This window comes from Palaemon carinicauda, chromosome 9, assembly GCF_036898095.1.
Source record: "Palaemon carinicauda isolate YSFRI2023 chromosome 9, ASM3689809v2, whole genome shotgun sequence".
Classification (NCBI taxonomy): domain Eukaryota; kingdom Metazoa; phylum Arthropoda; class Malacostraca; order Decapoda; family Palaemonidae; genus Palaemon; species Palaemon carinicauda.
The window spans coordinates 157531912-157545481 of NC_090733.1; the positions used below are offsets into that span (position 1 = coordinate 157531912).

The 13570-nt window shown below is 37.2% G+C and overlaps 1 protein-coding gene across 1 annotated transcript in view; it reads left to right on the plus strand.

Moving 5' to 3' along the window:
* Positions 1-12603, plus strand: part of LOC137646716 (uncharacterized) — a 52940-nt gene extending 40337 nt beyond the window's left edge. The window contains exons 5-8 of the mRNA XM_068379823.1: positions 1751-3989; positions 4296-4526; positions 4739-5060; positions 12598-12603. Of these exons, the coding sequence (XP_068235924.1) occupies positions 1751-3989; positions 4296-4526; positions 4739-5060; positions 12598-12603 (2798 nt within the window). The remainder of the gene's footprint in view (positions 1-1750; positions 3990-4295; positions 4527-4738; positions 5061-12597) is intronic.
* The last annotated feature ends 967 nt before the right edge of the window (positions 12604-13570 follow it).

Below are 13570 nucleotides of genomic sequence, written 5' to 3' on the forward strand. Positions count from 1 at the left end.
AGCTCTCCGTCTTGCAAGAGATACAAGCTTTAAAATCTGAATGAATAAATGATAGTTCTTTTCCCACACTGTCTTGTTGCATCTTTTACTAAACAAAAATATTACTTCAGAAAGTTATGAAAAATAAAACGCCAAATCTGAAAAATGCGATACGATAAATACAAATATACACAAATGCATACATAATTCATACCGGATAGCAATAAAAAAAAATAAATAAAAAAAGCAATGACTTATTCACTAGAATTAAAACAGCGAGTCGTATGGTATTCCCTTTGAAGTTAAAAAGTAAGAGTATTTGTTAAAGTGGCTTGCATGAAATGTATTGAAAGCGTTAGCAAATATTATTTGAAGTACAACTTAAACAACAGCAAATAAATATGATTGTCTTTATTATTATCCTTATTACTTTCTTAGCTACAACCCTATTTGGAAAAATAGGATCCTATACGCGCTACGGCCCCAATAGGGAATATAGCCCAATGAGGAAAGGAAATAAGGAAACTACAAGAGAAGTAATTAACAAATGAAATAAAATATTTTAAGAACAGTATCAATATTAAAATAAATCTTTCATATATAAAATATAAAAACTTTATAAGACATTGAGGAAGATAAATAAGATAAAATAGTGTGTCCGAGTGTACCCTAAAGCAAGAAAACTCTACCCCAAGACAGTGGATGACCATCGTATAGAAGCTATGGAACTATCTAAGACCAGAGAACAATGGTTTGATTTTGGAGTGCCCTTCTCCTAGAAGAGCTGCTTACCATAGCTAAAGAGTCTCTTCTACTCTTACCAAGAGGTAAGTAGCCACTGAACAATAACATGGTCGTAATTAGCCCCTTGAGCGAAGAATTGTTTGGTATTCTCAGTGTTTTCAGGTTTATGAGGACAGTAGTCAGGGTCCAAAACTAAAAATTCCATTGGGGTGGTAGTTTTTCTGCCAAAATTATGAAATTTTCTATCTTGGGAGATTTTGACATGACAAATCCATTGCAACATGGTGCCAAAGCGAAAAATGAACAGAAATGGCTCAAAATGGCGTCCATTTAAAGATGGCCGCCATTTCGTACCATTTCTGCGAAGATAACAATATTTTGTCCATTTCATTGAACAAAATTATCTGTTTTTACTGTTTGGGACTAAACGAGTCTATTTCAAGTAATATTATTGATTTTATGAATTTGTGTAGTCTTAAATTCAAGATGGCCACTAAAATGTATACGTTAACATTGCCCTTTATTTTTTGAATTTCTACATTTTTTGTTTAAATATTCACAAAATCAAACTGATTATTCATTTTACAGGACAACGTTTATGATGTTTTCATATAAATTATATTAGTATAGATAGTTTGGGGTAATAATATGTTCTCATTTCAGCAATAGGTTGTGAAATAACTGCATCGTAGAAGTATAATAACTAGGGATATGGCGTCATCGGCCAAGCGCCCAGCACGGTTTGATTATGAGCAGAAGTGCTTTGTTTGTCAAAATGATAAGAAGGACCCAAAGACAAAGTTTAGGAAAAATAAGCCTGTTTCTGATGTTACAAATATTCAAGACATAAAATCACAATGTGAACTCTGGAAAAACAAGGTAGAGAGGCCAGCCTGCATAACAGCGGCGTTGGCTATACTAGATGATATCTTTCAGGAAACTGATCATCCCAAGCTAGTATGGCACCGTGAATGTAGGCCTAATTTCATGAGCAAACTTAAACTCGACCGTTTTTCTGATAATGCAGACGCTACTGATATGGACATGGGTGGTTTGGATAATTCTGGAAGAGTATTCCTTAGAAGTCAGGCCAAAACTTACATAAAGGGCACTCACTGTGTGTTATGTTGTTCTGGGGTAGAAAGTGGTGAGCTGTCATGTGCCAGAACATTCAGTATGCACGAAAAGTTACAAAACATTGCTATGGGTGATTTTGAACTTATGGCAAGATTGGAATCTGCTCGGGATGCTATAGCTGGTGATGTCCTTTATCACTCACTATGTTTACGTAATCGAGCTCGTGTAACAGTATGCAGTGAGGAAAGTAGCATAAGCCAAGCTTCTCATAACGCTATATTCAATCAACTGAAACTGGAAATTCAATGGCGCACGTGTCGGGGTCAAGCAGTTTTAGTATCTGAATGCTGGAGTCGATTTCAAGACCTATGTAATGAACAGTCTTTGGTGGTACCTTATTATTATGAATCAAGACGTGCATTCTTTAAGTACAAACTTACAAAACTCTTGCCTGATATAACTATTATTCCTCGCCAGGGTACAGAACTTGAAGATGATCTCCTTATCTCTTCTTCGTTATACCAGGTAGATGTCTGTGAAATTTTGAACACTGGTTCTATTGATGAACATGCTTTGAAACTACCTGCATATAATGAAAATGAAATGGTCCAGATGGTTCATGTTGCACTATATTTAAGGAATTTGATACTACAGCATACTCCAAATAAGAAAGCCGAACTTACAGAGGAGAATGCATATGCATCAGTACCTGAAGGTCTGTATGTATTCATGGCCATAATGTATGGTGGCTCAGAAATACTGGATGTAGATGATGGAGATGATACCCGAGAAGTTGAGCAGAAAAATGCTGACAAGCTAAGAAAAGGGATTTTAGATATTTGTCAGGACTTGACTTACGGAGTCAGTAATGGCAAAATCATTCCCCCAAAACAGTATTCACTCGGTCTAGCAGCTCACCAGATCTCAGGGAGGAATAAACGACTTGTCAATCTCCTCCACAATGCAGGACAGACTATTTCATACAAACAGTGTCTGCAAGCTGACACCGCATTATCCGAGATATCTCTCAAGAATATAGATCCGGAGACTGGTGCAGTTCCTCCGCTCAATTTGGTACTAGGGCGACCCATACAATTTGGTACGGACAATATTGACTGTCTAAAAGAATCTGCAATTGCAGGACACAATGCTGGTTATCATGGCACTCAGCAGGTCAGTTTCCAACCAGGCCCAACTCATGAACAATCTATCTCCGACATAGCTTTTTCTAAATACACAATTGATGTACCTGATGTGGTGCATAAGGTGATTGAGCTTAACAAAACTGTTGTAAAGGAACCACCCTTCCATCTATCAGAAAGCGACGTTAACAGTCTATTTGATATGGAAACCATGAACAGCGGGAATAGATCATTCAGAGAAGCCAAAGCCAAAGACTTAGTATTTAATGTGGTTAGATCAGCAATAGACATACACAAGAAAAAAACCTCAAACTGGACAGAGTTCAACAAGGAACTACATAAGAGTGACAAGCGCCCTGCTACCATTGTTGGACTGATGCCACTTCTTAATGCCAAGGCAGACGACCATGATACCATTAACACATGTATAGAGCGAGCTAAGGTCATTGCAGATAAAGTTGGTGATGACCATGTGTGGTTTGTTGCAGATCAGGCTATTTATGCCCCAGCACAGGAGACCATATGGACTCGAGGAGACAGTAATGTGCATTTCCGTTTAGGAGGACTCCACTCTTCTAATATATACATGGGAACGATAGGGGATCATATTGCTGATTCAGAACTTCCACAGTTGTGGGTCGAGGCAGGCATTCTAACTGAAGGGGATGTAGATAAGATACTTCATGGCCGTGATTACAAAGCCGGTCTGAGAACGCATAAGATAACATGGCAGGCTGCTTGGAGAATATTGATGCCTCAATTCTTAGAGTTTTTAAATAAGTCTCATCTTGATATCTATGATGACATAAACACCACATCAAAAGCTGAAGATCCAGTACAACCGCTCCTCACACGTATCAACACATCAGAGTTCTTTGATGTCCTAGAAGAATTTCTGGCTATGAAGAAGCAGGACAAGAACTTTTGCTTCTTCTGGACCTACATGGATATGGTACAAGTTCTGCTTGCCTTCACACGTGCTCAGCGATTGGACGACTTTAAGCTACATCTCAACTCCTTCACGAGAATGGTTGCATCCTTTATGCGGTAAGATGATCTGATTTAGTTTATACTGAAATGAATAACATTTAACAAGCCTTTATTAGTTAAGATGTTTCACAGTTCGGCTTGTTGAACTAACTATTATCATGTTATGTTTTATTCAGCAATGGATTTATTGATTAGTGACTTACCTTGTTCATTATTTACTAAAGACCCACGATATACATACATACATACATACATACATATATATATATATATATATATATATATATATATATATATATATATATATATATATATATATATATATATATATATTCCTTTCAATATGTGTTATTTTTCTTGCAGCTACGATCACCAAAAATATGCTAAATGGGGTAGCATATACATTGCAGAGATGAAGTGTTTGCCTTCTGCTGTTCTGACTCGTTTTGAGACTGATGGGTACGGGGTTCAGTGGAGGGATGAGGCATCTTTCACATCTGTGGACGTAGATCATGCAACTGAATGGGTGAATGCTGCTGCAAAAACATCAGGTGGACTTTCTACCATCACACAGATTGACAGTGCTACACTTAAGTATGATTTCTGTGTAAAATTTTCTATCTGATATAATTTTAACTTTACTAATATTTGTAGTTAAACACTTTGCACATTATCATCTAACCCATAGGCAACACGTACATTTATCAGAAACTATAATTGTTTTTGATATATTTGTAACAATTCATATTTTAGTTTTACAATTGATAATGAAATAAAGTTTTAGATATTGTTACTATTTTTTTCAGGTGGATGTTGTCATTTCATGCAAGGTCGACTATCACTACCAATGCATGTGACTACTATAATGTCAGCCAGAATGAAAATGACTTGACACCAAGTGAACTGAAGCCTGAAGCTAGGTATGAAGACAAGCTGGTTGAACAGATGCTTAAGTATAACTTGTTTGAAGGACGTAACCCAGATAAGCTAACAACAATCATCAATAAAGATGTAGCTCCTCCCCACATTGAAGAGTCATTATTAGAAAGTGAATCTAAAGGCCAGGAAGAGGTGAAAAGGTTTATGAAGGAAAGGCTTGTTCGCGCTATTGGACAGTCTAAACCAAGTGTACTATTCAGTGCTGCAATGAAGAAAATGAAAAGTCCCACTTTTTCTAACTTATTTGAAGTGGACCAAACAGGCTCTCAGCAAAATAAAGTTGTAAATGCAAACAGAGGTGTGCTACAGCGTCTCTGTGTAGCATATGAAGCTGGAAGGCCAGTAGATCTGCAACATATCGCAAAGCATGAAATGATGTCTGTCCCCATTGCACTGTTTTATACAGATAAGACCATGAGGAAAGGAAACAAGTCAGATCTAGTCAACAACATTTGTGAAACTGCAAAAGTTCAGCCTTCCCAAATTGTTCCCCAAATAGACCCCACTTCTTCACAGCATGTTGTTGATGGGATGGCGTATGTCTACAGGGTTTCAACTAAATCGATTAGTACATTCGGAGAATTTGCTACAGAGTACTGCAAGGGGGTATATAAGTTTCCAAGCACAAGGATAGACATTGTGATGGACCGCTATGATGGAACTTCCATCAAAGATGACACACGAAGTGCTAGGGCCTCTAAATCCAAAGACAAACAAGGAAAAAGAAAACAAAAACGCAAAGCGGTGCCAAAAGTAATTTCCCCAGAAGTAAACCTGCCTCAAGGTGACAACTTCAAAAGCTTTTTGAGCATAAATGATAACAAGATTGCTCTGCAGCAGCTCCTTGGTGATACTCTCATCAAAAATGCACCTCAAGATAAGATTATTGTTGTCTCTGGGGCATTTGAAGACCCCATGGATGTCCGTTCATCCTCTTTGGGCATACAGTTAGATAGCATGGAGTCTGACCATGAGGAAGCAGATACCCGTATGGTATTAAGCATAGTCAATTCAACCGCGGAACATATTGTGGTAGTGTCACAGGATACTGATGTATTTGTGATTCTTCTTGCCAACTACAAACATTTTGGAAATAGGAAAGTGTATTTACAGCAGCAGATTGGAAAAGAACAAAAGATCACAGACATCAAATTTGTGGTAGAAGGAATCATAAGCCAAGGCATGGATCCTATATCTATCCCCCTTCTTCACTCTTTAACTGGATGTGATACCACGAGTTATATATATGGCATTGGCAAATCAACTGCATGGAATACTTTTAAGGATTTCCACAATCTTCTGGACAATACTAACCTTTAAAGCCCATCTGAAATTGACTACAAGCACGTTGAAGTCTTCATGTGCAGATTGTACAAAGACAACCAGTCATCATCGTTGGACGCCATGCGAGTTAAGAGTATATTGACTACCAATCGCCCAGAAGAAATACCCCCTACTAGTGATGCAGCTCGGCTGCACATCTCTCGTGCCTTCCTTCAAGCGCATGTATGGCAAAATGCTACTGAGCCTGTACTTGAAATGAAAACAAATGCTCTGATCTCCGTGGGGTTCAACTTAGATAGTGAGAAACAGAAATTGATACCAGTTATGATGACAAATCATCCCATTCCAGACGCTGTCATTGAAATGGTGTCATGTAATTGTAAAACTGGCTGCCAATCAAACAAGTGCAGTTGTTTCAAATCTAAACTTCAATGTACAATCCTTTGTCATAAGAGATCCAAAGAAGACCAGCCATGCATAAATAATTTTGTCTAGTTTGTTTTAGCAGTTGTGGACAGTTTAAAAAATTAGCAAATGTTTTATGTTAAAAGTGAATTAAGTTTTAACTTTTGAGCCTGTGTGCACTTTTGTTTAAGTTTATCATCAGTTGCACCTGCATTAGCCGCCCGCAGCTAGACTACTTTTTGATACCTAGTTCAACATAATATCGTATCCCATGTGAAGTAGTACCAGTTACAATAAAATATATTCATTACATATAACTATATGTTATTAAAAACTACTAATTGTGATGCTGCAATCTGTGTAACATTGTTCAAAATCAGTACTGATGTTTCCATATCATTTGTGAAAAATTGCAATCAATGGAGACAATTCCGTAAATTACAGAGATAGTCTAAACCCTCTGTTTTGGCGGCCATCTTGGATTTAAGGCAACAAGAATGTGTTCATTCAATTAAATCATTAAAAATGAACTCACTGAGGTATACATATTAAGTGTAGATCACTTTGTTCAGTCAAACTGACAAAATATGTTTATCTATACAGATATTACACGAAATGGCAGCCATCTTGAAACAGATGCCATTTTGATCCATTTCCGGTCATTTCTCGCTTTGGCACCATGCTGCAATGGATTTATCATATCAAAATACCCCTAGATATGAATTTTCATAATTTTGGCAGGAAAACTACCACCCCCAATTAAAAAATCACTTTTATGAGATTTGGAACCTGACTACAGTGGAGAATATGTAAAGAATAGGCCAGACTATTCCGTGCATGTGTGGGCAAAAGGAAAACGAGGCGTAACCAGAGAGAAGAATCCAATGTAGTATTGTCTGGTTAGTCAAAAGACCCAATAATTCTCAAGCGGTAGTATCTCAACGGGTGGCTTTTGCCCAGGTCAACATACTACCTTTTGAAGGTTACGTGCTTGGCACGATCACCCTACCCCTAAGGAGTATCTTATAATACCAGAGATTGAAGTGAGCTAAGCTAGAAGATTGTTGATAGATATTGGTAAGTAATTATACCCTTGGTTGCCTAAATCTTTAATTATAATCGGTGAACTTTAGGCCAACATATTTTTCGCTTAACCAACTTGCTTTGTTAATCTTATTTTATGATGAGATGTTTTTTATCTTTTTTATCATAAAACATAAAGTTCTAACTACCTTTTACTCTCGCTTGTTCTGTCTAACCACTGCATGCATTTTGATTCATAAACATGACTTGTCGTATCGTATAAGACATTACAAAAGCTCAGTCTTTTATTTATTTATTCTCTTAATCTTTCTCGTCTTCGTATTTCTAACAATATCAGCGAATTCTTGAGGGGGTTTACATCCTGTTCATATAACATACAGACGCGCGTACATAACCAACACAAACATTATATCAAATTCAATCATTTATAAACCATTTACAAGTAACTTAATCAATTCAACTGATCACTTTAACGTCACAAAACTGGCTGAATGAGGAGAAACTGGAAATAATGAAGATGAGTTCCTGAAAGAAACAGACTCTGTCCCCGACCGTTGAAACTTTACGCAACCTGTCCCGAACTTTATCTGCAATGCAATGGGCAGCAATTGAAAAACTCTGGCCACTCTGATCCCCGGTGAATTGAATCTCACAAACAGATTCTTGTGAGCTGAAGGAGGATAAGCAAGAAAATGGGTTAGAGAAGGAAGGGGGAAGGTTTGAGATGGGAGCCAATACCTTGAATCTTCCTCGGAAGTGGGAGGGGGTCTATTCCAAAGTGGGTTATCTGTATGCTTTTGCTTACCCAGTCGCTGACGTGAAGGGTCGGAACAATACCAATTGACCTATTCCTGCCGGAGTTTGGCTGTCAAGGACCATGAAGTCCTCGCACGTTTTTATCTTCAGGACAATATAACGACAATTCAAGTAAGAATAGCCGGCGCAGGAAATACGGCCAGAAATTGAGAATGCTAAATAGCTGAAAGCCTCATGTGAAGATAAGATTAATTTTCCTTAAGTAAAGAAACTTTATCGCATTGTTGGCGGAGTTTTTTTCTATTAACAATCATTAAAAAAATGAACATTCCCTGAATGGATTACTTCAAATAAACCAAAATAATAGAAGGAAAGAGATATTTCATCTACTGTAGATCATGATTTACAGACAGATTGACCTTTTATTTCTTATTAGAACTAGAAGGGCACTCAGTAGCGAGCACGCCCTCGCCACTCCAAGCAGTCTTACTTATTTCGCTCTTAGTTCCACTGCATACTTAAACTTCGTTGTAGATTCTTTAAAATCTAATGGATTTTCCTTTGGGTCATACTCCCCATGTCCACCAAGTTTCATTGCAATTGGTTCAGCAATTTTTGCGTATGTTGTTCACAAACAAAAAAATCAACATTGCGATTATTTTCAAAGTATTGCTGCGTACTTGTACTTTGATTGACCTTATCCTAAGTGTTACGGATTCATCTTTGGGCCATAACCAACATGAGTATAAGTTTGGTTCAAATCAGTTATTTAGGTTTTGTGTAAAATTACAGACACACAAACAATTAAATAAGCCAGCAAACATAGGAAAAAAACAGGGGTGAATACATACACTTCGCAATATCTTCAATTTTGACGGAGGCAATAAATTAAAAAACATATGAAACAGACAAGGGTGAATACATAGCCTTCTCTGGCGAAGGCAAAAATCAAACTAAAGGGGTATTCCGTCGAGAGCATGCATTCACCACACCATGCAATCTTATCTTGCTCTCAGCTCCACTGCGTAGTTGTACTTAGATGTAATTACTTCAAAATGTAATGAATTTTTCTTTGGATCATACCCCACATGTCCACCAAGTTTCGTTGAAATTTGTTAATCAGTTTTTGCAAAAGGTTGTTCACAAAGAAAAAATAAACTAACAAAATATTTGTCATTTACTTAACGTTGCGATTATTTTTAAAGCACTGCTGCTTAATTTATCCCAAATATTACAGATTCCTCCGTGGAACATACTCAACATAATTTCTAAGATTGGTGAAAATCGGTAGAGTAGTTTTTGAGTAAAGTTTCTCAAAAAAAAATAAAATAAGAAAAGGACAAGGGTGAATACATACCCTTGGCATTGGCAAAGACAACCAAGCAGACGAATATAATACAAGGCTACATATTTAAAGGTTATTAAAGACCACTCATAAATGGTAGAGGCAAGTGACAGTGACATTGAGCTATCAAGCAGGACAATGCCCTAGAGACAGTCTCTAGGGCATTGTCCTGCTGATATGATCAGCGCCAAAGCCCCTCTTCACCCACGTTAGGACCAAGGAGGGCCAGCCAATGTCTGCTGATGACTCAGCACCTAGACTTATAGGCTCCCCAAACCACCACCCACCATCCTTAGCTCAAGAGGATGGTGAGGTTGCAGCGACCAAAGGAACTAACGAGTTTGAGCGGGACTCAGACCCCAGTCTGGTGTTCACCAGTCAAGGACGTTACCACATCGGCCACCACAACCACAAGAATCTTTCGCTATAAACCTTAAATCGACTTTTAAAATTACTGTCATTAGGATCAAATTTACCGTATTAGGTTCTGGAAAGCTAGATGTTCTGGAGCCCCCTCTTTTGAGATGTAACAGCTTATTGTAAACACCTAATAGTGAGGTCACTAGTGTAATTTCGTTGGAGTTTTGAGGAGATTTGGCAACCTATACATTTTTGGAACGCTTATAAATCAAGGAATCTCATAAACAATGTTTACAAAATTAATTATGTCACCTTGGCGGCCTTCTTGGATGTTGAAAATGGCCGACTTCTAAACTGAAATTTCCACTTGTGAGACTTCAGCACGGCTAAGTTTGGCTATCTTTTTTTCTTTAATTTGCTTTGTCATAATATAAATGTAGTCTTTAGATATGATTTAAAACATGAAGCAACAGAAATTCCCTAGTTTGCAATTTGGTTTTCGTAAAGGCCTTGGAGCATAAGATGCCCTTCTTACAATCTCCAATGCTGTACAGAAATCCCTTGATTGTAGTCAGGAAGTTCGTATGATCAGCCTTGATTTTAGTGCTGCCCTTGACCATGTTAATCATGAGGCCCTTGTTTTCAAACTCAAACAGTTGGGAGTGAGTGGGTTGTTTCTTAGCATTATTATTGATTTTTTAAGTAATAGATCTCAAAGAGTTGTTATTGATGGGCACCATAGTGAGTATGGGAATGTGATATCTTGTGTTTCACAGGGTAGTGTTCTTGGCCCATTACTTTTCATACTATATACACATGACATGTGGTTTGGCCTAGAAAACAAGATTGTTGCATATGCAGATGATTATACTCTCTTTGCATCAATTCCATCCCCTAAATGTAGAACTGGGGTTGCTGAATCCCTTCATAGAGATCTAGCTAAAATTAGTGCATGGTGCAAATTATGGGGTATGAAGTTGAATCCTAACAAAACTCAAAGTAAGATTGTAAGTAGGTCAAGGACAGTGGCTCCTCAACATCCGGATCTCAGTATTGACAATGTTTCTTTAACTTTGTATGACTTAAAATTTTAGGTGTGATTCTCGACAGGAAATTTACTATTGAGAAACACATTAGGTCTGTGATTTATTCCATTGCACCAATAATTGGCTTATTGATAAAGTCTTTCAAGATTTTCGGTGAGCAATGTATTCTGAAGTAGTGTTTTAATTCTTTCATTCTACCTTGTTTCGAGTATTGTTCTCCTGTCTGGTCTTCAGCTGCTGATTCTCATCTTAATTTGTTGGACAGAAACTTACGGTCTATTAAATTTCTTATTCCTGATCTAGATATTAATCTTTGGCACCGTCGTTCAATTAGTTCATTATGAATGTTGCATGAGATTTTTCATAACTCATATCATCCTTTACACTCATATCTTCCTGGACAAATCCAACCTGTTCGTAATACTAGGCAGGCAGTTAATTCTAATAGCCAAGCCTTCTCAATCATGAGGCTAAATTAAACAAAATAAAGTAAAAAACTTCAGAAACGTCAAGATAAAATCAAACTTAATCTTGTAAAGGACTAAATTAAACAAAATAAAGTCAAAAACTTCAGAAACATCAAGATAAAGTCAAACTTAATCTTGTAAAGGACTAAATTAAACAAAATAAAGTAAAAAAAAATTCAGAAACATCAAGATAAAGTCAAACTTAATCTTGTAAAGGACTAAATTAAACAAAATAAAGTAAAAAACTTCAGAAACATCAAGATAAAGTCAAGCTTAATCTTGTAAAGGATGAGGATACAAGTAAGAAAACACCGAATAGGTCATCAACAGAAACTTCAATTGTAACATAAATAAAGTACTTACAGATCAGATGACTATCACTAGTTATTTGCTCTTATATTGAGGAACCCTTACATTAGCAATAGCTAAAGAAATCCAAAAGTTAACAGAGAAAAAAAAGAAAAAGAATAGTTTAATGAGTACAAATATGTCAAAGCACCACACACAAAAAAAAAAAAAAAAAAAAAAAAGAGCTGAATAAGCGCCATTGTAATATAGAAATGGCCCACTTAACTTTGGTGTAGCAAGTGGAGTGATTGTAGGTAAAACCTTTATTTTACTACAAACCTAACTTCAACACCATTTCCCTTCTTTTTAATATAAATACGGGAAATGTTTAAGTAACCCATTAATGCAATGCATAAAATATAAAGCAAGCAATATATTTTGTTCAACACTATATTGGGGTACATTTCTGCAGAATAACTTGTCTTTTCTTAAAAGTACTGACACGTAGTGTAAAAGGAGACAGGGCAATGTGAGGGTGAATGAAAAAATTACATGACATCTTTGACGAAGAGACACCACAAACCTGTGAACCACGACCCATCATGTAAAAGAAAACATGATGGGAAAATTTTTCCAGCGAAAGAGAGGAAACAAAAAAATTAACTACAAGAAAAGTAATAAAAAATTCAAATATTTTAAGAATATAAATAACATTAAATTATACCTTTCAGGAATAAACTAAAAAAACTTCCAAAAAAAATGTAAAAGGAATAGTTCTGAGATACAACAGCGTGCCCATATGTACTGAGCGAGTGGGCGGTTAGGTTATAACTGTGCGGCGAGGTGAAAGCAACTAAACTCTATTAAACAGACATCGAGCTTCAATAGCAGGACTTGCAAGCAAGAACATCACAAAAATTAAAACAAAATAAAACTAGCATGCTTACACAGGTTGGTCTATTAACAGTGCAAGGAAGAGCAGGTGCTCGCAAAGCCAATGCGAGATTTCAGGGAAAGTGTCTTCGGAATTCGCCGCGAGAAAATAGTCTGCTTTGGTGTTTGAGTGAGTCATTCCCTTGATGCAAAACTGGATTTCGGCACGCTGGAACCAGGCGAACACTTCTCCGCAGGCAAAGAGCGGAAGTTTCACTGAAGCGACCTTTGTCAAAGAGTCAAATTCGGTGGGAGGCATTGTAACAGTAAGACACAGCAGTGAGCGGAAGGCAGGCGGAAGCTGGCCCTTCCTCAGGTGGTCACCAATGTGCGAGTGGGCTGCTAGATTATAACTGAGAGTCGAGGTGCATGTAACTTAACTTTATCAAACAGACATCGAGCTTAAATACGAGGACTTGCGAGCAAGCACGTCACAAAAATTCAAACAAAATAACACATAACTAGCATGCTTACACAGGTTGGTATATTAGCAGTGCAAGGCAGAGCGGGTGATAAGATAAAAAAGCAAAAATCATTACAGTGTATAAGAGTGTATGAAACACATGCGGTACAGTACCCTCAACCAAGTAAACTCTAATCCGAGACAGTGAAAGGCCATGGTACAGACGCTTTGGCACTACCCAAGACTAGAGAACAATGGTTTGATTTTTGAGTGTTTTTCTCTTAGAAGAGCTGCTTACCATATTGAAAGAGTCTCATATACCCTTACTAAGAGGAAAGTAGCCACTGAACAATTACAGTGCAGTAGTT